The 24,194-nt window shown below is 38.6% G+C and overlaps 1 protein-coding gene and 1 pseudogene across 1 annotated transcript in view; both read right to left on the bottom strand.

Moving 5' to 3' along the window:
• GXYLT2 (glucoside xylosyltransferase 2) overlaps positions 1–24,194 on the bottom strand; it is a 92,387-nt gene that overhangs the window by 41,110 nt on the left and 27,083 nt on the right. Inside the window, exon 3 of the mRNA XM_047850381.1 lies at positions 20,742–20,873. Coding sequence (XP_047706337.1) covers positions 20,742–20,873 — 132 coding nt within the window. The remainder of the gene's footprint in view (positions 1–20,741; positions 20,874–24,194) is intronic.
• Positions 12,712–13,384, bottom strand: LOC125160916 (ferritin light chain-like; annotated as a pseudogene).

The following is a 24,194-nucleotide window of genomic DNA, read 5'->3' as shown; positions in this document are numbered from 1 at the left end:
CTGCTATCAAATTTTTATTTATTTTGAGAGAGAGCAAGAGAGTGAGCAGGGGAGGGGAGAGAGAGAGAGGGAGAGAGAGAATCCCAAGCAGGCTCCACATTGTCAGCACAGAGCCCAACATGGGGCTCAAACTCACAAACCATGAGATCATGACCTGAGCCAAAATCAAGAGTCAGACACTTAAACTACTAAACCACCCAGGTGCCCCTACACATTTGAATTTGTAAACATTTTGGTTTTGGTCTCTAAATGTTTAATTTTTTATAGAATCCTATGCTTCTTGGGGCTCAGTCAGTTAAGTGTCCAACTCTTGATTTTTGCTCAGGTCATGATATCACAGTTATGAGATTGAGCCCCATATCAGGCTCCACACCCAGCATGCAGCCTGCTCAAGATTCTCTCTCTTCCTGTTCCTCTACCCCTGTCCTGCTTACATGCTCTCCCCCCCCCTCAAAAAAATCCTATGCTTCTTCATGTAATATCTTCTTTCTCTGAGGATACTAATGATAACTTCTTTAGAAGTTTTATTTATCCTGCATATATTATTTTCTCTAAGTTGATAGTTTCCATTTATTTGTTTTGACCTTTGTCATTTCTGTTAGAGTTTCTTCAAATGTCTTGTGATCTCTGGGTTTCCATTAACTCAGTCTGAATCAATTTTGATTGCTTGCAACCAGAGAATTATAGTAGGTCCTCAACAAATATGAGTTATGATTCTTATGCTTCATAACAAACATGATACTTCCAGAACTACTAGGAGGGTAATCATGTTGAGGACAAAAAGACAATTTTCTACAGTGTATCTGATATTATAACAGTGGTGTTCTCTGCTGAGGTATGTTCCAATTGTTCTGTGTTGGTTATGGCTTGGCCAAATAGACCAAAAAAAATTTTGTTGCTATTAGCCAAGATAAGGTCCCTTTGAGAAAAAAGTTAATAATCTCAGTAGCTTCCTGCCACATATCAGTCCTTAAAATGACACTAACTATAATAAAAATAGAAGCTCACACTTACTATGTGCCAGGCACAATTCTTAAGGATGTTAAATGTATTAACTAAAATTTTTACTATTTTATTTACAAATTTATTGTTGTGAGTTGGCAATATTCTTACTCCCATTTTACAGATGAATAAATTCAGGCAAAGAAAAGTAATTTCCTCAGGTTACACAGCAGTAAGTGGTATAAGCAAGATCTGAACATATTTGGGCTGCTTTAGAGTCTATAGCCTTAACAACCACACCATATTGCCTTGATATATCTCAAATTAATTTCTATCTCCATTACATGCTTCCTAGTACTGTGGCTATTAAGTTTCTTAAAGGCCCCACCATATATATATTCTTTATCCTAACAAAGTAAAAGGGCCTATCTGAAGGCTTGAGAAGAGATGTTATAGAACAAGTCATTCTTTTAAAAAAATTTTTTTTTAACATTTATTTATTTTTGACAGAGAGAGAGAGAGAGACAGAGCATGAGTGGGAGAGGGGCAGAGAGAGAGGGAGACACAGAATCCAAAGCAGGCTCCAGGCTCTGAGCTGTCAGCACAGAGCCTGACGCGGGGCTTGAACCCACAGACCGCGAGATCATGACCTGAGCCGAAGTTGGATACTCAACCGACTGAGCCACCCAGGCGCCCCAAGAACTAGTCATTTTTAACTCAGATAATAATCTGTTGTTTGGCCTCTCCAGCATATCTTCCTTCATCTTCTGAGAAGAAAAACCCTCTCTCCTGTGAAAAAATCAAATACCTGTGGTTCACATGTAGGTGGCCCCTGTTGCCCATGGATGATAATGTGATTTAACTTGGGCTAATCAGAGTATCTTACCTTTCTGGCCATAATGATTATTCAGGGATGGGCACATGAGCCATTCAGGGGCAATCACAATATACCACAGGATTTTTTTCTATTTTTGAAATACAGAGACAGAAAGAGAGAACATGAGCAAGCAGGAGAGGTGCAGAGTAAGATGGAGAAGAAGAGAGAATCTTAGGCAGGCCCCATGCTCAGGGCAGAGCCCAATGTATGGCATGATCTCATGACTAACCTCATGACTGTGAGATCATGACCTGAGCCTAGATCAAGAGTTGGACACTTGGCTGACTGAGCCACCTCGTTGCTCCTACCCCAGAATTTTTATGACAGTTATTAAATACCATGCTTTTGATTTCTAACAGCTCTACTGAAATATAATTTACATATCAATTCATCCATTTAAACTGAACAATTCAATGGTTTTTAATATATTCACAGAGTGGTGCAACATCATCCCAATCTTTTTTTTTTTTTTTTTTTAATTTACATCCAAATAGTTAGCATATAGTGCAGTAATGATTTCAGGAGTGGAATCCAGTGATTCATCCCATACATATAACGCTCAGTGCTCATCTCAGTGAGTGTCCTCCTTAATGCCCCTTGCCCATTTAGCCCATCCCCTTCCCTACAACTCCTCCAGCAATACTGTTTGTCTCTCTGTATTTAAGAGTCTCTTGTGTTTTCTCCCCCTCCTTGTATATATATATATATATATATATATATATATATATATATATATATAATTTTTTTTAATGTTTATTTGTTATTGAGAGACAGAGAGAGAGAGACAGACATAGCATGAGCATGGGAAGGGCAGAGAGAGGAGGAGACACAGAATCTGAAGCAGGCTCCAGGCCCTGAGGTGTCAGCACAGAGCCCGACACAGGGCTCAAACTCATAAACTGCAAGATAATGACCGCAGCCGAAGTCGGACGCTTAACTGAATGAGCCACCCAGGAGCCCCTGTTTTTATATTTTTATATTACTTTTGCTTCCCTTCCCTTATGCTCATCTGTTTTGTATCTTAAATTCCACATATGAGTGAAGTCATATGATATTTGTCTTTCTCTGACTAATTTTGCTTAGCATAATACACTCTAGTTCCATCCTTGTTGCTGCAAATGGCAAGATTTCATTCTTTTTGATTGCTGAACATCATCACAATCTACTTTTAGGACATTTTCAGCATGTCAAAAAGAAATTCTGTACACATTAGCAGTCACTCCCTATTTTCCACATCCTGATTAGCCCTAGGCAAGCACTAATCTACTATCTTTATAAATAGATTTGCCTATTCAGTACATTTCATACAAATGGAATCATACAATATGTGATGTTTTTGAATGGCTCCTTTCATTTAGCACGCTTTCAAAGCACACCCACACTGTAGCATGTATCAATAATACTTACTTCATTTCTATTTCCTGCCAAGTACTATTCCATTTCACACGCATAATGCATTTTATTTACCCAGTCAACAGTTGATGGATTGTATCCATCTTTTTGGGTTGTATCCATCTTTTATCTCTTAGGAACAATGCTGCTATGAATATTTGTGTACATATGTTTTCATTTCTCTTCATTATGTAGAAGTGGAGTTGTTGAGTCATCGGGTAACTCTATGTTTAATCTTTTGGGGAAATGGCAGACTGTTTTCAAAGCAGCTGCACCATTTTATATTCCTACCAGCAGTGCACAGGGCTTCCAGTTTATCCACATCCTTGCCAACATTTGTTATAATGTCTTTTTGATTACAGCCATCCTAGTGGGGTGAAGTGGCATCTCAGTGTGGTTTTGATTTCATTCCCCTGATGACTAATGATGTTGAGCATCTTTTATACGTATACTTCCTCTTTTTATATCTTCTCTGGAGGCATGTCTATTCAGATCCTTTGCCCATTTTTTAATTGGGCTATTTATCTTTTTATTATTGAGTTGTAAGAATTATTTATAACAAGTTCCTTATCAGATATGTGATATGCAAATATATTCTCCCATTCTGTGGATGTCTTTCTCTATATTTTCTTGATGGTCTTATTTGAAGCACAGAAGTTTTCAATTCTGATGTAGTCCAAATATCCAGTTTTTCTTTTGTTCCATGGGTTTTTGGTATCATATCTTAAAACAAACAAACAAAAAAAAAAACAACACAGTCTAATTGAAGGTCCTGAAGATTTACTCCTGTATTTTCTTCTAAGACTTTTCCATTTTTAGCTCTTCTATATTGGTCTTTGATCCACTTGAATTAATTTTTTTAATATGGCATGAAGTAGGGAATACAACTTTATTCTTTTGCATGTGGATATTCAGTTTTCCTGGCACCATTTGTTGAAAAGATTACTATTTCTCCATTGAATGAATCTGTAACTATGAGGATTCATTTCTGGACTCAATTCTCTTCCATTGCTCTCTATGTCTATCCTTATGCCAGTACTGCTTTGGCTTGGTTACTGTACCTTAGTAGTAAATTTTAAAATCAGGAAGTGAGAATCTTTCAACCTTGCTCACCTTTTCCAGGTTGGTTTTGGATATTTTGGGTCCCTTGAGTTCTCCTTCCTTCTTTCCTTCCTTCCTTCCTTCCTTCCTCCCTCCCTCCCTCTTTCTTTCTTTCTTTCTTTCTTTCTTTCTTTCTTTCTTTCCCTCTTTCATTCTTTCTTTCTTTTTTTTTTTTAAATGTTTTTATTTATTTTTGCGACAGAGAGAGACAGAACATGAGCAGGGGAGGGCCAGAGAGAGAGAGACACACAGAATCGGAAGCAGGCTCCAGGCTCTGAGCTGTCAGCACAGAGCCCGATGCGGGGCTCGAACCCACAGACTGTGAGATCATGACCTGAGCCGAAGTCGGACGCTTAACCGACAAGCCACCCAGGCGCCCCTCATTCTTTCTTTCTAATAAAGATTATTTTAAAGAGCAGTTTCAGGTACACAACAAAATTAAGAGAAAGTACAGAGATTTCTCCTATATCTCCTGTCTCTACACGTGCATAGTCTCCTCTATTATCAACATCGCTCATCAGAATGGTATATTTGTTACCAAGTATGAACCTACATTGACATATCATAATAACCCCAAGTACATACTTTACATGATGGTTAACTTTTGGTGTTGTACATTCTTGGGTTTGGACAAAGGTATAGTTACATATATATACCAGTGTAATACCATATAGAATATTATCACTGCCCTAAAAACCCTCAGTGCATTGCCTGTTCATTCATTACCCTGGCTGCCCCCCAACCAGGCAAACATCTTCATTATCTCCATAGCTTTTTGCCTTTAACAGAAAGTCATATAGCTGGAATCAAAAATGTGTAGCTTTTTCAGATAGGCTTCTTACACTTAGTAATATGCATTTAAGTTTCCTCCATGACTTTTCAGGGCTTGATAGCTCAATTCTTTTTAAGCACTCAATAATATCCCATTATCTGGATGTGTCCAGTTTATTTATCCATTTACCTGCCATAGGACATCTTGGTTGCTTCCAAGTTTTCAAAATTATGAATAAAGCTGCTATAAACATCTAAGTACAGGTTACTGTGTGGGCATGTTTTCAGCTACTTTGGGTAAATACTAAAAGTGCAACTGCTGGTCCCATGGTAAAGGTACATTTAGTTTTGTAAGAAACCACCAAACTATCTTCCAAAGTGGCTGTACCATTTTTCTTTTCTTTTTTTTTTAATTTTTCAATGTTTTTATTTATTTTTGAGAGAGAGAGACAGACAGACAGACAGCACGAGCAGTGGAGGAACAGAGAGAGAGGGAGACACAGAATCTGAAGACAGGCTCCAGGCTTTGAGCTAGCTGTCAGCACAGAGCCAGATGTGGGGCTTGAACTCACGAACCATGAGATCGTGACCTGAGCCGATGCTTAACTGACTGAGTCACCCAGGCACCCCATCCATTTTTCATTCCCACCAGCAAGGCATGAGAATTCTTGTTGGTCCACCCCCTCATCAGAATTTGGTAACACCAGCATTCCTTCTGGCCATTCTAACATATGTGTAGTGGTATCTCATTATTGGTTTAATTTGCACTTCTCTGATGACATACTATATAAAGCATCTTTTCATATACTTATTTTTCATCTGTACATCTTCCTTGATTAGGTGTCTATTAAAGTCTTTGCCCATTTTAAAAAATTTAATGTTTATTTATATTTGAGAGAGAGAGAGCAAGCGCGGAGGGGCAGAGAGAGAGAGGGAGGGAGATAGAATCCAAAGCAGACTCCAGACTCCGAGTTGCCAGCACAGAGCCCAACGCAGGGCTCAAACCCACTAACTGTGAGATCATGACCTGAGCCAAAGTCGGACGCTTAACTGACTGAGCTACCCAGGCGCCCCAGTCTTTGGCCCACTTTTAAATTAGGTTCCTTCTTAAGAGACTCTTAAAAACTGAGAACAAACTTAGGGTTGATGGGGGGTGGAAGGGAGGGGAGAGTAGGTGATGGGCATTGAAAAGGGCATCTTTTGGGATGAGCACTGGGTGTGGTATGGAAACCAATTTGACAATAAATTTCATATATTAAAAAAATTAGGTTGCTTCTTATTGTTGAGTTTTAAAGAGTTTTTGGTATATTTTGGATAATAATCCTTTATCAGAAATTTGCAAATATTCTATTCCAGCCTATACCTGGTCTTCCCATTCTCATGATACTGTCTTTCACAGAGCAGAAGCTTTTAAACTGAACAAAGTCCATCTTATCAATGGTTTCTTTCACGGATCATGTCTTTGGCATTATATCTAAAAAGCCACCATGGTACCCAAGGTCATCTAGGTCTTCTCCTATGTTATCTTCCAGGAGTTTTATAGTTTTGCATTTTACACTTTAGTATCTGACCCATTTTGAGTTACTTTTTGAAGTATGTAAGGTCTGCATCTATATTTATCAGTTTGTATATGGATATCCAGTTGTTCCAGCACCATTCGTTGAAGAGACTATCTTTGTTCCATTGTATTGCTCCTCTGTCAAAGATCAGTTGACTGTATTTATGGGGGTCTATTTATAGACTCTCTATTCTGTTCCGTTGATCTATTTGTCTATTCTTTTGCCTATACAACTCTGTTTTGATTACTATAGCTTTAGAGTAAGTCTTAAAGCTGCGTAGCATCAGTTACGCAACTTTGTTCTTCTCTTTCAACACTGTATTGGATATTCTGAGCCTTTTGCCTGTCCATAAGAACTTTACAGATTGTTTATATTTTTAAAGTAACTTGGTAGGATTTTGACTGGAATTGAGGTGAATCTATAAATTGTCTTGGGAAGGAGTGACATCTTGACAATATTGAGTCTCCCTATCCTATTAAGGTCCTAAAGCTTACTTTGTAAGATTCATTAAGTACAAAATTAGCTGTTGGGTTTCTTTTTAATGTTTATTTATTTATTTTTGAGAGAGAGAGTGTGAGTAGGGGAGGAGTAGACAGCAGGGGACAGAGGATGTGAAGCAGGCTCTGTGCTAACAGCAGAGAGCCCAATGCAGGGCTCAAACTCACAAACCATGAGATTGTGACCCGAGCTGAAGCTGGACGCTCATCCAACTGAGCCACCCAAATGCCCCAGCTGTAGGGATTTTTATAGACAGTTTTTTATCAAGTTGATAAGGTTCCCTTTAATTCCTAGTTTACTGACAGTTTTTATCATGAATAAATGTTGAAGTCTGTCAAATGTTTTTTCTGCATCTATTAATAAGATCATGTACTTTCCCTCTTTTAGCCTGTTGATGTGATGGGCTACGCTAATTGACTTTTTAAAACAATTTTTTTAAATGTTCATTTATTTTTGACAGAGAGGGAGAGAGAGAGATTGAGAGACAGAGACAGAGACAGAGCATGAGTGGGGGAGGGGCAGAGAGCGAGGGAGACACAGAATCTGAAACAGGCTCCAGGCTCCCAGCCATCAGCACAGAGCCTGACGCAGGGCTTGAACTCACAGACAGCGAGATCATGACCTGAGCTGAAGTTGGACGCCCAACTGACTGAGCCACCCAGGCACCTTGTTAATTGACTTTTTAATGCTGAACCAGCCCTGCATACCTGGGATAAATCCCACTTGGTTAAGGTGTATAATATTTTCTATGCTTTTTTGGATTTGATTTGCTAATAATTTGTTGAGGATTTTTGCATCTGTGTTAATGAGAGATAATTAGTCTATAGTTCCCTTATTATCGTTTTGTCTGGTTTTGCATTAGAGCAATGGTGGCCTCATATAATGAGTTAGGAAGTATTCCCTCTTCTTCTATCCTCTGAAAGAGATTGTAGAGAACTGGCATAACTTTGTCCTTAAATGTTTGATAGAATTCACCAGCAAACCCATCTGGCCCTGGTACTTTCTGTTTGTAAGGTATTAATTATTGATTCAATTTCTTTAATAGGCACAGGGTTATTCAGATGATCTATTTCTTCTTGTGTGAGTTTTGATAGTTTGTGTCTTTCAAGGAATCAATCCATTTCATTTAACTTATCAAATTTGTGGTCATAGAAATGTTAGTATTTTTTTATTAAACTTTTAATGTCCATCAAAATAAATCTGTACTAATGATGTCCCCTCTTTCATTTCTAATAATAGTAATTTGTGTCCTTTCTCTTTTTTATTTAGTTAGCCTGGCTAGAAGTTTACTGACACTATAGTTCCTTGGATTTCTGTATGAATTTTAGGATCAGCTTGTCAATTTCTGCACTGAAGTCAGGTGGGATTTTGCTAAAGACTGCACTGACTCTGTAGACAATGTTGAGGACTAATGCCATCTTAACAATATTAAGTCTTTTGATCTATGCACATGAGCTGTCTTTCCATTTAACTCTTCTTCAATTTCTTTCAACAACTCTTACAATTTTCAGAGTACAGATTTTACACTCATTTTGTTAAATTTATTCTTAGGCATTTTATTATTTTTGTCATTATACATGGAATTGTTTTCTTAATCTTATTTTGGGATTACTTATTGGAAGTGTTTAGAAATACAATTTATTTCTGTGTCTTGGTTTTGTATCTTGCAACCTTACTAAATTTGTTTATTTTTTAAATTTGTATTGGTATTTATTTATTTTGGAGGAAGACACTTGGAGTGTGAGTGGGGGAAGGGCAAAGAGAGAGGGAGACAAAATCCGAAGCCAGCTGTCAGCAGAGAGCCTGATGCGGGGCCCAAACCTACAAACCGTGAGATCATGACCTGAGCTGAAGATGGATGCTTAACCGACTGAGCCACCCAGGGACCCCACTGAATTTGTGTATTAATGCTAATTATTTTTTAAGTTGATTCCTTAGGATTTTCTATATACGATATGAAGTCATTTGACAATAGAGATAGTTTTACTTCTTTCTTTCAAATCAGAATTCATTCTATTCCATTTTCTTGCCTGAATGCCCCAACTAGAACTTTCACTACAATGCTGAATAGAAATTTTGAGAGCATAGGGACGTCTGGGTGGCTGAATCAGTTAAGCATCCAACTCTTGATTTCGGCTCAGGTCATGATCTCACAGTCCTGAGATCGAGCCTTGCATAGAGCTCCGTGCTGAGTGTGGAGCCTGCTGGAGATTCTCTTTCCCTCTGCCCCTCCCATGCTCATGAAAGCATGTGTGTGTGTGCATAGTCTTTCTCTCTACAATAAATAAATAAATAAATAAATAAATAAATAAATAAATAAATGAAATTTTGAGAGCATTTAACTATTTTTTATCTGATCTTAGAGGTAAAGAATTCAGTCTTTTGCCATTAAGTATCACACCAATTGTGAAGTTTTTATAGAAGCCCTACATCAGGTTGAGAACGTTCTCTTCTATTCTTAGGGTTGAATGTGTTTTGTTTTGTTTTTTTTTTCATAAAGGGTACTAGATTTTGTCAGTTTTTTTCTGCATCTATTGAGATATTCATGACGTTTTTGTTCTTTATTCTGTTTACATATTATATTACATTAATTGGTTTTACTATGTTAAACCAACTTTGTATCCCTGGGGATAATCCCACTTAGATATAGTGTATAATCCGTTTTTGAGTTGCTGGATTTTCTATGGTAGTATTTGTTGAGGATTTTTCCATCTCATGAATTTTTACATTCATGAGTAATTGGTCTGTAATTGGTCTGACATCTTGTGATGTCACTGCATGGTTTTGGTAACAGGTTAATATGTGGCCTAATAGAGTGAGTTGGGACATATTTACTTCTTTTCTATTTTTTTTTTTGAAAGACATTGGAAACAATTTGTATTAATTATTTAAAGGTTTGGTAGAACTCACCGACGAAACCATCTAGTCCTGAGCTGAAGTCGGACGCTCACCAACTGAGCCACCCAGGCACCCCAAAAGTACTTTCTTACTGTTTGCACAGATTATTAAAGAATAGACGATCAGAACAGTCAGCCTTTACCCTGTAACTTTTGCCTTTGGGGTTCATTCTCTGAAATGACCTCTACCAGAGGCGCCTGGGTGGCTCGGTTGGTTGAGCGTCCAGCTTCGGCTCAGGTCATGATCTCACCGTTTGTGAGTTTGAGCCCCACCTCGGGCTCTGTGCTGAGTTGTCATTTTCAAAGTTGTCCATTTCATCTAAGTTATCTAACTGACCATCATACAGTTTTTTATACTGTTGCTTTAAAATTCTTTTTATATCACTAATGTTGGTATTCATCTCCCCTCTTTCATTCCTGACTTCAGTAATTTGAGTCTTCTTTTTCTCTCTTGTTCAGTCTAGCTACAGGTTTATCAATTTTGTTGATCTTTTCAAAGAATGAACTTTCAGTTCTGTTGTTATCCTCTATTCCTTGCCTATTCTACTTCATTATTTTTTACTCTAATCTTTACTCTTTCCTTCCTTGCTCTTGCTTGGATTTGGTTTGTTCTTTTTCAAGTGTATCAGGTAGAAGGTTAAAATACTGATTTAAAATCTTTCCTCATTTGTAATGTAGCAGTTTACAACTATAAATGTCCATCTAAGTACTGCTTCAGTTGCTCTCATAAGTTTTGGTATGCTTATTTTCATTTATCTCAAAGTATTTTCTAATTTTTTCTGTAATTTCTTTTTTGGCCCATTGGTTATCTAGGAGGGTGTTGTTTAATTTCCACATTATTTTTGAGTTTCCCAAATTTCTTTCTCTTAATGACTTCTAATTTCATTCCACTGTGGTCAAAGAACATACTTTACATGACTTCAGTCCTTTTTAATTCATTGAGGCTTGTTTTGTGGCCTAACATGTGGTCTGCCATGGGAATGTTCCAGATGCACTCAGAAGAACATGGGTTCTACCAGTCTTGGGTGGAGGGCTCTATAGGTATCTGTTAGTCCAATTGGTTTTAAGTGTTGTTCAGGTCTATTTCCTTGTTGATGATCTACCTATTGAAACCCATTATTGAATGTGGGCATTAAAGTCTCCCATTATTATTGGTGGACTGCCTATTTCTCCCTCGAATTCTGTCAGTTTAGGCTTCATGTTGTATATTTATAATTGTTATATCTTCTTGGTGGGTTAATGTTTTTAGCATTATAAAATGTGCCTGTTTTCCTCTAGCAATTTTTTTTCAGTTCTGTTCTGTCTGATATTAGTATAGCCACTCCAGCTATCTTGTGGTTGCTGTTTGATTGACATCTTTTTCCATCATTTTGCTTCTAACCTATTTGTATCTTTGAACCTAAGGTATGTTTCCTGTACATAGCACATTATGGTTTTTTTTTATTATTACCTATCTCTGGCAATTTCTGCCTTTTGATTGGATTGTTTTATCCACTCTCATTTAATGTTATTGATATAGTTGAATTTATGTCTGCCATTTTACTTTTTCTTCTCAATATGTCTCCTGTCTCTTTTGTTCCCATACTCTTCCTTTACTGCTTTCTTTTGCATTGAGTAGATATTTTCTAATGTAACATTTTAAGATAGTGATTTGTTTTTACCATATTTTTCTTCAGTGGTTGCTCCCGGGCTTACCATATATATCTTATCAAAATATGCTTCAGATTTATACTAACTTAATTCCAGTAAGGTACACTAATGTCAGTCCTATATAACTCTATTCTCTTGTCTCCATTTTGTGATGTCATTGTTGTATGTATTACATCCATACCTGTCACAAACCCAGTAATATACTGTTGTAATTGCTACTTCATGTAATTGTACGTGTTTTAAAGAAGCTAGGAGAGGAAGGAGAACAAGGATATATTTATGGAGTTTGTTATATTAACCTTCTTCTACCATTTCTGATTTTCTTCATTTGTTCCTGTGGATTTGAGTTACTCTCTGTTATCATTTTGTTATCCCCACAACTTTGCTCAACTCCAACCACCTTTGTGTTATTATTTTTAAATACATTACATTTCTATGTTACAGTCCCAACAATACAGTTACATACATATTGTATTATATAATTGTTTTTAAAGTAAATTAAGAGAATAAATGATAAGAAATATTCATTATAGGAGTGCCTGGCTGGTTCAGTCAGTAACGCATGTGACTTTTGATCTCAGGGTTATGAGTTCAAGCTCCACACTGGGTGCAGAAATTACTTTAAAAAGAACTAAGAAAAGAAATATTCATTATAATGTTTTCTATATAATTGCCTTTACTAAGGCTCTTTTTTATGAAGTGATTTTGAATTACTGTCTGGACTCATTTGCTTTTAGCATGAAGAACTTTCTTTAGTATTGCTTATAAGTCAGTTCTGCTAGCACCAAACTATCTCAGTTTTCTTTATCTGGGAATGACTCAATTTTACCTTCTCATTCTCCTTCTCCTTCTTTTTCTTTTTTTTTTTTTTTCTGTGAGAAGTTTTATTGTTTCCATTTGGTGCATGGCTTGGGAGAGGGTTGGGAGAGGCCTCAAGGTTCCAGGGTGGTTTAAAAGCTGCCTTGTGGCCTCAGGAAGAGGCTCAGGCATAAGTCCCGACACCACAGGGATGCCAGAGGGCCCCTCAAAGGCTGCTGGGCTTGAGCAGTTCGTAGTCATGCTTAAGTGTGAGCCTTTCAAATAGATACTTGCCCAGCCCATCCTGGGGAGGTTAGAAAGCTTGTTGCCCATCTTCTTGATGAGTTTCACCTCCTCATCTAGGAAGTGGTTCTCCAGGAAGTCACAGAGATAGGAGTCTGCGTGGGCAGAACCCGGGGCATGCAGATCCAAAAGGGTCTGGTTCAGGTCTTCTCCAGAACAAGGGCTGTTTCCATGGCATCCAAGGTTTTACTCCACTCATCTGGGGATGGCTTCTGCACATCCTGGGCATGGCTGCGGTGCTGGTTTTGCATCTTCAAGGGACAGCTCAGTAGGCTCATTCTGCTTCAGCCAACTTGTGGAAAGAGTGGCCCATGCCCTCCAGAGCTACATCTTTGCAGAAATAGAAGCCCAGAAAGAGGTAGGTGTAGGAGGCCGGTAGATCCATCCTGACCAGGTGGTTGACAGCAGCATCCACTTCTGTGGAATAATTCTGATGAATCTGAGAGTTCATATTTGATTGCTAATAAGGAGCTAAGCTCAGTACAGGGTGTTGGCTGGTCCCGGAGGCAGAGGGTAGCTGAGAAGATGGCTCTGAAGGTTGAGACTGAAAAAAATTTGGAGGGTGGTAGGAGGCTGGTAGAAGAGGCATGCCTGGGTCTATTCCATCCAAATCCTGTTGAAGCAAGAAACAGATCCAGAGGACTGTTGGGCACACAGCCTATCTCACCTTCATTTTTAAAACAGTTTTGCTAGATATAAGATTTTTGGTTGACAGTTTCCCCCCACCCCTTGGCACTTCAAATATGTCATCCCATGGCCTTCTGGCCTCCACAGTTTCTAATGAGAAATTTGCTGTTAATCTTAATGGAGTTCCCTTGTATGTAACAAGTTGTTTTTCTCTTGTTACTTTTAAGACTTGTCTTTCAGGATCTTTATTATGATTTGCCTGCATGTGGACCTCCTTGAGTTTATCTTACTTAGAGTTCTGTGAACTTTGATGGGTAGATAGTTTTTCATCAAATTGGCACGTTTTCAACCATTATTTCTTCAAATAGTTTTTTCTATTCCTCTCTCTCTTTCCCCTCTCCTTCTGGCACTCTCATCATGCATATGCTCACTTGCTTTATGTGTTGCACATTTCTCTCAGTTTCTGGTCAATTTTAATCATTATTTTTCTCTGTTCCTTGGATTGCATGACCTTTATTGATCTATCTGCAAATTTACCAATTCTTTCTACTTTAATTTCAAATCTGCTGTGAGCTCCTTTAATGACTTTTCATTTCAATCATTGTAACTGTTAACTCCAGAAGTTCCATTTGGCTGTTTTTAAAAATAAGTTTCATCTTTTTACCGATATTCTTAGTTTTATGAAGTATTGTCATCATAGCTTACTTTACTTAAGTATGGTTCCCTTTTGTTGCTTGAAAATATAATGGCTGCTTTGAAGTCGTTTGTTATTTGTGTGTGCGTGTGTATGCGTGTTAGATTGCTTTTAATTACTGACAGCTGGGGAGAGCTGGGGTCCCAAGTGGTGGTGATGTCTCTACCTCCTGGTCAGACCCTCAGGAATCAGGCTGGTACCCACAGGTCCTGAGCCCACACCAGCAGAGCCCCAGGGCTGTACTATGTCCCTAGGGATGAGACCCCATCAAGTGACCAGAGCGAGGCCTGGCCCCCAAGGGGTGAAGTCTTTTTCTATTAAATCTGACATCTGGGTCCTATCACAGGCATTTTCTATTGCTTGCATTTTTTCCTGTGAATGAGTCACAGTTTTCCGTTTCTTTGCCTCAAATTTTTTTGATGAAAAAATATGGATAACGTATTTAGCATGTTAATGTATTATAGTATGATAGGATGTTTTAGATAATATATTTTAGCAACTCCAACCTACAGGGCTTATTGATGTTTTTTATTTCTTTTTTTTTTAATTTTTTTAATGTTTATTTATTTTTGAGAGAGAGAGAGAGAACAAGCAATCAGGGGAGGGGCAGAAAGAGAGGGAGACACAGAATCTGAAGCAAGCTCCAGGCTCTGAGCTATCAGCACAGAGCCTGACGCGGGGCTCGAACTCACGAACCGCAAGATCATGACCTGAGCTGAAGTCAGACGCTTAATTGACTGAGCCACCCTGGCACCCTTTGATGTTTATTTATTTATTCATTTATTTAGAATCTTGCCTGGACTATTTTAGGAAAGTCCACTTCACCCACTCTATGCAGCCGGTGGTATTGTTCCTCACTGGGTGCAGCCTGGGGCATGCACACAGCCATCCTGAAAGGCTGGTGGTTTTATCACCTCTCTTTGACTGACTCTCTAATCTTTCTGTTAAGCTGTCTACCTCTGATGATATTACACCCAGCTATTACCCTCCACTAACTGCCAGCTAATTGTTTTTGAGGCACTAAGTGCTCCTCCATCTGATCCAATTCAATTTGGCTTATTTGCAGGGATAGTTATTGAGGCCAGTCTTTGAACGTTGTTCTGGCACCAAGAAGGCACTTTTTGTCTGTCTCTTTCCCTGTTCTCCCTGGTAAACTAACTAGCTTATAGTTTAGTTTGTTGTTCTCATGAAGGTACCAGCTTCCTCTTAATTAAGGAAGCCCCAGGATGTTGGCTACATTTGCCTGGAATTTAAGCTCTGTGATACATAGCTGTAGAGATGAGAACTCCTCATGGCCTGCCCTCCCTAAGTTAATACCGTATCTCTCAACCAGGAGCTGGGGAGAAAGGATCCCTGTATTCTTGACTGAATTACCCAGAGCTGACATTCCATCATGCTGAGTTGGAAGGAGAGACCAGAGGGAGGTTCAAATGTCACAGACTCTCCCTCTTTCTTACCAAGTTTTACTGTAACAGGGAGAAAACCAGCATGTCTGACTCCATGTTGCTTCTATTTCCCTTGCTAGTGTGACGGAAGCTTAGAAACTTCTGCTTTAGCCCTAGAGGTAGCCATGTTAATCAGCGAAGACATTTTGCTTACGGCTAAGATTTGGAAACACTGCTTTCTACCCAAAATCTACCTTACCTGAGGAGATAGGGAAGCACATACAGAAATGACTATGATATGCTTAACATTCACAGGAATGACATGACCAGATTCCTGTACACAAAGATCACTGACCAAGGACAAATAAGTTACACAACCTTCTTCAGATATCTACAGACATCAGTCATCTTTGGACTCCAATTCCCTCTCAGTTCCCTCTTTTGCTAACAACATAAAAGAAGCTCAAATTTCCTGCCAAGGGGAGATGGTTCTTTAGGACAATGGTCTGCATCCCCTTGGTTTTCTGGCTTTCCAAATAAAGTCACTTTACTTACCCTAATATCTTGCCTCTAGATTATGGGCCTGTTATGTAGCAAGCAAAGCAAGCTTGGATTTGGTTACATTAGTAGATTTTCTTGAATAATCTGTTTCTTTATTTGCTTAGGTCCTTATCATAATGTCCAAAGATTCTAGATAGTTGCTTTAAAAATAATTTTTACCACTTATGCCTATCTCTCTGGGGAACATTTGCACAGAGTTCTTCTGCCACCATTTTGGAAGTAGCCACCCTTTCTGCTTTTTCTGCTTTTTCTACTAGGCTAAGCTTCTAGCATTTGGATCTCAGGCTGCTTCAAGCAATCATTATACTCCTGGAGTGAGCCCTGGAAGGACTGAGGTAGAGGCACTCAGAGCCTGGGTGACATATGTGAGCACCCAGATCAGTCCTATGCTTGGGATCATCTGCATTTCACTGTCAGTTAAGCCAAAAAATTTCCTCTTTCTTTAGCTACTTGGGAGTTGAGTTTTTTCACAGGTAACCAAGAGTTGTAACTAATATCCTGAATGTCAAGCTTTTAATAGTGTGTGAGTAAATGATAAGGAGTGTGGAAAGCTTGTTCAACCAAACTGGGATCGAGGGTCATTTTCAAGGGATCTTTTTGATAGCTCATCTTATCCTAATAATTTATGGCTTCTTAATGTTTAATGAAATACAGAGACATCATTTGTAGTGATTCTAATAGACATTCCTCTTACTAAGGATTTTTAATATGTTCTCATATATCTGTCAGTATTTGTTGACGTCCAAAGCACTGGTTCCAAGGAAGCCTGAATGTTAACTGCTAACGCTGAGTTATAATATTAATAATAGCACAGAGGCCTGACCTTAATTATAGAAAATTCTTATAAGTCAGGTAACCTCTCTTGTCCATTAGCTTATAGCTGACTCATTAAAATATTTCTTGTAAGTATACAGTTTTCCAAATATTGGAACCAGTTACAAACCTCTTTAACAAACTGTAAGCAGAAAAAGGAAAGATTACATATTGCTACTTGAGATGTGATGTAGAAAACCTAGGCAATCTAAGATTTCTATTTATTTGTCATGGTATGCCTTTGAAATATTAAAGGATGAGTCAACTTTGTTAGAAATATCGAAATGTCCAGAAAATTCAGGAAGAATTTACAGGTCAAGGCTGTAAGCAATTGTATCCTACCTCTCATGACAATATCCTTCACTAACTTCTTCCTCTGAGATGGATGGTTGTGGCCAAGTGTTGGGAGCAAGAATGACATGAGACATTATTGTAATCTTGGAATTTATCAAAACTTTGTTAAAGGGGGCCTTTCTCCTCGAGTGAGAACTACATAGCACCTTAACCTAATGTAAATTTCCACAATGGATGCCATTTGCCAATAAAGTCTCTGAAGATTCTGCAATTCAATGATCCCTGTCATGTTTTAAATATCTCTAGGGTCCCCAGAAGACCACAATTAGTGAGGACGTAGATTTTTGGAATCAAGGAGGCAGAGTGTGCAACAAAATGTATAGAGCCATTATAAAATCTCAGTAATTCCAATTAAATGGGAGAAGGGTATTATGAATTCATGACACTCCATTACTTTTACCATAGTGAAAGCTTTATGGCTGTCACTAAAGGAAAAGGGAAAAGTACTCTAGGATAAATTTGAATGAACAGATTTGATTTATTTGTAATTGACAGATTGTTTTAAAAACTTTCAGCTTCTGAGCTACCTGAAAGTGGTATGCATCTTAGACAGCTTACTAGTACAAGCCAGCTGGAGCTTACTTCGCACTAATAATGGTCCTGCTCTTAGAACCATTATTCACAGAAATAGAAAATTAAAGGTCCACTGGTTTCTGGGACTTCATAAATCATGAATTGGTGGGATCTGAATTCCACTAATTGTACTTAAGAAACTAATAGGCTTTGGATGCAGACTTGTACTCTGATCTTATTCTGATAGTGAGATCTTATGTGAGAAGGGGTTTTATTTCTACAGGCTTGGGGTAGATGACACTGCCTCAGAATATGGGTGAGACTGTGGTTCTCAATCGACTGACCTACCACTTGCTAGAATGTTTGCATTTTGGGAACCTCCATCTTCACTCTGCTGGCTCAGTAGTACATTTGATTTGGTTTTACAGAGATGAATTTCAAGGAAAACATCACCTAGACTTTACTTCAAATTACCCTGAGGTTCAATACTTCTACTGATGCCCCAAAATGCCATGCTCATAATCTGCTGTTATGATACACGACTTGGAGAAGGTAAATGTCCTGTCAACTACAATCCCTCTTTATTATTTTTAAGGAGGGCTAGTTTCCATTATCAAAAGCAGATAAGGAATACCAGCACTCATTTGTCATTCAAAATGGAATGCTTACTTAGCTGGGAATGAACAAAAACCATCATGTGGTAGGTTTGTTTTTTTAATCGTGGCAATAAAGGCACAACTCAAGGTCAGGGAAAATTCAAATGTGGCTCCACTGGGTTGCTTATATTTTTTGGATAGGTGGGAGAGACAATTTTCCAATAGGAACCTGGGTTTTGAATACATTTCCCCCCCTAAAACAGAGATAAGGAAAAGAAACCTGACATTTTTTTCTCATCTTCTGACATGGTGATTAGTTATTATATTACCAACATACAGATTTTAGTTCCAGTTTAAATTAGTTGTTCCTTACCCACACTTTTACGCAGTTAATCCCACCTCACATGAAGGTCCATGGCATGTGACAAACAGGCCATTTCATGAGTGAGTGAGCGTGCACAGACACCAAGAGGACCACCAGGCCTTTTTCTTCTCACGGGTTCCAGGTAAGAAATGCTAAAAGGACCAACTTGCCATTTAGGATTTCAAGCTGACACACGGTGAGATTTTTCTGCATGGCCATCTCCCAGGTACCTCTGAGTCAAAATAGGACCCAAATTAAACTCATCTCCCTCCTATGAAAACTGGTCACCCTTTGCCTTTTCCATCTCTCCGAAGACCACCATCCATTAAGTAGGATGAACCATAACAAGGTCATCAATAGCTGAATATAGGCAATTTCAAACAGATCAGCCTTAATATCTGTTCAGGTCAGAAACCTGGGTGAAATACTTATCACTGCACTCTCCCAATTCAACTCTTACTACTAGCCAATCACGAGGACTGGTAAATACTGCTTCTTGGGGAGGTTCTGAATCCATCTTCAGGGCACCCACCATAGCCTACCTCATCAGCAACTGGTCTAGCGATTCCACCGTCCACACTGCAATGAACTAGTGTGTCCTCTTTAAAACACAAGTCAGATCATGCCACTTCCAAGCTAGAGATCAGTCAATGGCTTTTCAGTGTCCTTAACACAAAGACCAGACAATACAACTGCTACTGGCCTCTTCATTCACTCTATGTTCTGGTTACTCTACCTTCTTTTATTATCCCAAACATGCTCCTTCCCAATTCAGGGCCTTTGAACATATTACTGTATCTGCTTAATACCCTCTTCTCTCTCATTGCCAACCAGGCCCTTGCCACTCAGTGATCCCCACTTCTCCGGTGTTCATGCCTCAGCATAAATGCAACATCCCAAAAGAATCTTCTATGACCTTTCTCTGACCAGTGTGGAACCCCAGGTTACATATATCCATGGGACTTCAGCATAGATCATACTTTCAATTACCTGTCCAGTGCCCTGCTAGGCTCAAACTCCAAGGGAGCAAGGCTATCGCTAACTTGCTCGTTACCATATTGCCATCACTAACCCAAGGCCTAGTACTTAATGGGCACCAAGTAAATGTTTGCCAAAAGCACGAATCTGTCACAAATGTCAAGAGTGCAATTCATAAGTCAAAGCTGCCATCTTTGCTCCATGATAGACATCAGTTTTGATATATCTTCAGTGAGGGGCACCTGGGTGGCTCAGATGATTAACCATCTGACTTCAGTTCAGGTCATGATCTCATAGTTCATGAGTTTGAGCCCCACCTTGGGTTCTGTGCTGACAGCTCCGAGCCTGCTTTGAATTCTGTGTCTCCCTCTCTCTGTTCCTAACCTACTTGCGCTCTGTCTCTTTCTCAAAAATAAACATTAAAAAAATTTTTGATATATCTTCAGTGATTTTTCTATTTAGGATTTTTAAAAAGGTAACAAAAGCATTCAATTAAAAAATTAAAAACTGAAAGCCTGATCCAGAACTCTGGGCCTTTTTTGAACTATTCCCTAGCATGGCTACATCTGGCAATAGTTATTGTTATAAGAGAAATAATAATCACAAAGACTCATAATACAAGACATGCTTTGGATGCTCTCAGTCCCTCAATCTTGTGGAAAGACAACTTTTTTTTAAAGTTTATTTATTTATTTTGAGGGAGAGAGAGAGAGAGAAAGAGAGACAGAAAGAGGCAGACAGTGAGGAGACAGTGAATCCCTAGCAGGTTCTGCACAGTTAGCACAGAGCCCAATGTGGAGCTTGAACTCACGAACCGTCAGAACATGACCTGAACGGAATCAAGAGTTGGACACTCAACCAACTGAGCCACCCAGGTGCCCCTGGAAAGACAACTTCTTGCACACAAGAACCCTTTCTCTATATCTTGAAGAGTAAGAAAATCAACTACAGAATCCAAGAGAAACACATTTTCAGCTTTAAGTAAAATGTTTAACACCAGTTAATTTCACCATGTTTGCAAGAGCAATTGTCTCCTGAGAACACCTTATTAAAGGCTCGTGTTCCTACCGGAAGAAAGAGTCTCTGAGCAGCACACGGTTTGAATAATTTCTTCCATTCCTGAGGGTTTCCAACCGAAAATGTGATGGGGTAGATTCGGTGCTCGAACTTCTTTGTATATGAGTCAGGCCACTGTCGTAACTAAAAAACAAGGAATACAAGAAGAGGATGATTAGGCCCCAGAGATACAGAAAACATCTGAAGCTTCTGCATGTTCAAGTGGACACTATTCAGGCAACTTACACAGAAAATCTAACTTCACCACCACTATTAGTGCTCAGTGAATGAAAGACCATGGCTAGAATTAAACAAAATAATAATGATAACATCCAGAGTTAGCAAGGGTGTTAGGAGGCTGGTACATAAATAACACAAGGGGAGTATAAATTTGAGTAAACTTCCAAGAGGGCACTTTGGAAACTGGCAGTAACGAACTTCAAAAGATAAAGGCACAAGACTTTCAACACAACCTACTTTGTAATTAAAAAAAAAAATCCTTGTGAACAAACTAAATGACCAATAAGTACGAACTGGGAAAATTAATTATGATAGAACTATACAATAGACTACTGTTAACAGTTAAAATTAGGTAGATCTATATTTTCTGGCATGGAAAAATGTTTATGATAGTTAGGTTTTAGAAAAAGCAAAATAAAAAAGAAATTTCATAATATAAGTTCTGTCTTGGAAAACATATGCATATATATTTTATATGGAGAGAAAAATCTCTACAGATGGACACTGAATTGTTACAAGTGGGCACCTGTGGAGGTGGTGGTGGTGATTTCATTTTTTAAGTTTATACTTCAGTGTTCTTTAGAACTTTTACAATGAGTATATATTAGTTTCTTTGCATATGTTATTTCATTAATGGGCTTTAGTTTTCAGAGCAGTTTTATGTTTATAGAAAAACTAAGCAGGAAGCATAGAGTTCCCATCTACCCTTCCCCCTTTCCCTCTCTACCCCCCAGTTTCCATTTCTATTATCTACATCTTGCATTAGTGTGGCATATTGTTGCAATTGATGAACTAGTATCAATATGTTAGCCAGTAAAGTCCATAGCTTATCTTAGGGTTCACTCTTTGTGTTGTACATTCTATGGATTTTGACAAATGTATAATGGCAGGTATGTACCATTACAGAATAGTTTCAGCACCCTAAAAATCCCTTCACCATTCCCTCCCACTGAATTCCTACAACCACTGATTATTTTTTTTAATGTTTATTTATTTTGTGAGACAGAGAGAGAGTGAGAGAGAGAGAGGAGCAGGGGAAGGGCAGAGAGAGAGAAAGAGAGAGAATTCCAAGCAGGCTCTGAGCTGTCAGCTTGGAGCCCCAATGTGGGCCTCTAACTCACAAACCGTAAGATAGTGACCTGAGCCAGAATTGAGAGTCAGCCGCTCAACCGACTGAGCCACCCAGGCACCCCTACAACCACTGATTATTTTACTGTCTCTTAGTTTTGCCTTTTCCAGAATGGGATATAGTTGGAATCATACAGTATATAGCCTGTTCAGATTGGCTTCTTATACAGAGCAGTATGCATTTAAGTTTTCCCTATGTCTTTTTGTAGACTGATAGCTTATTTATTTTTTATTTTTTAAAAAATTTTTTAAACATTTATTTATTATTGAGAGACAAGAGACAGAGCATGAGCATGGGAGGGACAGAGAGAGGAGGAGACACAGAATCCGAGGCAGGCTCCAGCCTCTAAGCTGTCAGCACAGAGCCCGACGCAGGGCTCGAACTCACAAACTGTGAGATCATGACCTGAGCTGAAGTCGGACGCTTAACCGACTGAGAAATCCAGGTGCCCCAATAGCTTATTTATTTTTTAGAGCAGAATAACGTTCCATTGTATGGGTATACAATGGTTTGTTTCTACATTTACCCATAGAAAGACATCTTGCTTGCTTCCAATTTGGGGTGATTACAAATAAAGCTGCTATAAACATTCATGTGCAGGTTTCTGTGTGGACAATTTTTCAATTCATCTAGGGAAAATGTCAAAGAGTCTGACTGCTGGATTGTATGGTCAGTCTCCATGTAGCTTTCTAAGAAATGGTCAAACTGCTTTCCAAAGTTGCTATGCTGTCTTGTGTTCCCACCAGCAATGAGATTTTCTGTTGCTGTACCTCCTCGATAGCATTTAGTGTTGTGGACTTTAGCCATTCTGATAGGCGTGTAGGTATCTCGCTGTCTTCAGCTGCAGTTCCCCAAGGACATTTGATGTTGAGCATCCTTCCGTATGCTTATCTGCCTCCCCACTGACACCAAAGTTCTACTTCTAAGAATTTTCTAAGGAAAAATTCCAAAAGTACATTCATATTTATTACAAGGTTGTTTATCATAATGTTGTCTGTGACAGTGAAAAGTTGGAAACAACCTAAATAACAATTTGGTTAAATAAGCTCTGGGGTTTGTCTACAGACAGAATATGATGCAGCAACTAATGACAACAATGTACAATGAGCGTTGGCAAGCTGTTGGTTGTACAAGGATCAAATCCAACCTGCTACCACAAGCACATAGCCAAGAATGATTTGATATTTTCAAATAGTTAAAAAAAATAAAAACAAATGTAATATTCTGCAACATGTGAAAACGACATGAGATTTGAATTTCGGTGTCCATAAATAAAAGTTTTATTGGAACACTGCCACACCTAATTATTACATATTTCTATGGCTGCTTTTACAGTGAATATCAGAGCTGAGTAGCTACAAGACCACACAGCATGCAAAGCCTAAAAAAGTTGCCGTCTGGTACTTTACATAAGAAAGTAGCTAACCCCAGTTTTAGAAGAAATTCAATAATATAAGACTCAGTGATAGAAAAGGGAATGTAGGATACAATCTCATTTCTGATGTTTATATGAAAAGAAAAAGAATATAAATAAATACATAAAAATTGCTCTCCCTGACCATTAATAGGAAGGTTGATTTTTTTCCTTTATAATTTTATGATTTTTTAATAATGTACATATAATGCTTATATGGTCACATAAAAATGTTTGAAGAGGGGCACCTGGATGGCTCAATTGATTAGGTATCTGACTTCTGATTTCAGCTCAGGTCATGATCTCATGGTTCATGAGTTCAAGCCCCATGATGGGCTCCCTAGAGCCTGCTTGTGATTCTCTCTCTCTGCCCCTCCTCAGCTTACACACACTGTGCACACACTCTCTCTCAAAATAAATAAATAAACTTAAAAATGAATAACTTTGCAATTTTGAGATGGATATATGGGAGGGAAATCTCAGAATGAGAAAGAGGAAGAGTGATAAAGGATTTAATAACTGATTTATGAAGGCCACTGACCAATGAGAAGCCACAACCAGGCACAAATACCCAGCACAACTGCACTGACACATCAGAACGGACACCGGGCACAAACACTCAGCACAACTGTGCGACGGCACAACAGCCCAAAATCAGCCCTGGAAGGGGAATGGGAAGGTC

This window comes from Prionailurus viverrinus, chromosome A2, assembly GCF_022837055.1.
Source record: "Prionailurus viverrinus isolate Anna chromosome A2, UM_Priviv_1.0, whole genome shotgun sequence".
Classification (NCBI taxonomy): domain Eukaryota; kingdom Metazoa; phylum Chordata; class Mammalia; order Carnivora; family Felidae; genus Prionailurus; species Prionailurus viverrinus.
The sequence above is the reverse complement of the archived record's forward strand: the minus strand, read 5'-3'. Positions and strand labels throughout refer to the sequence as shown.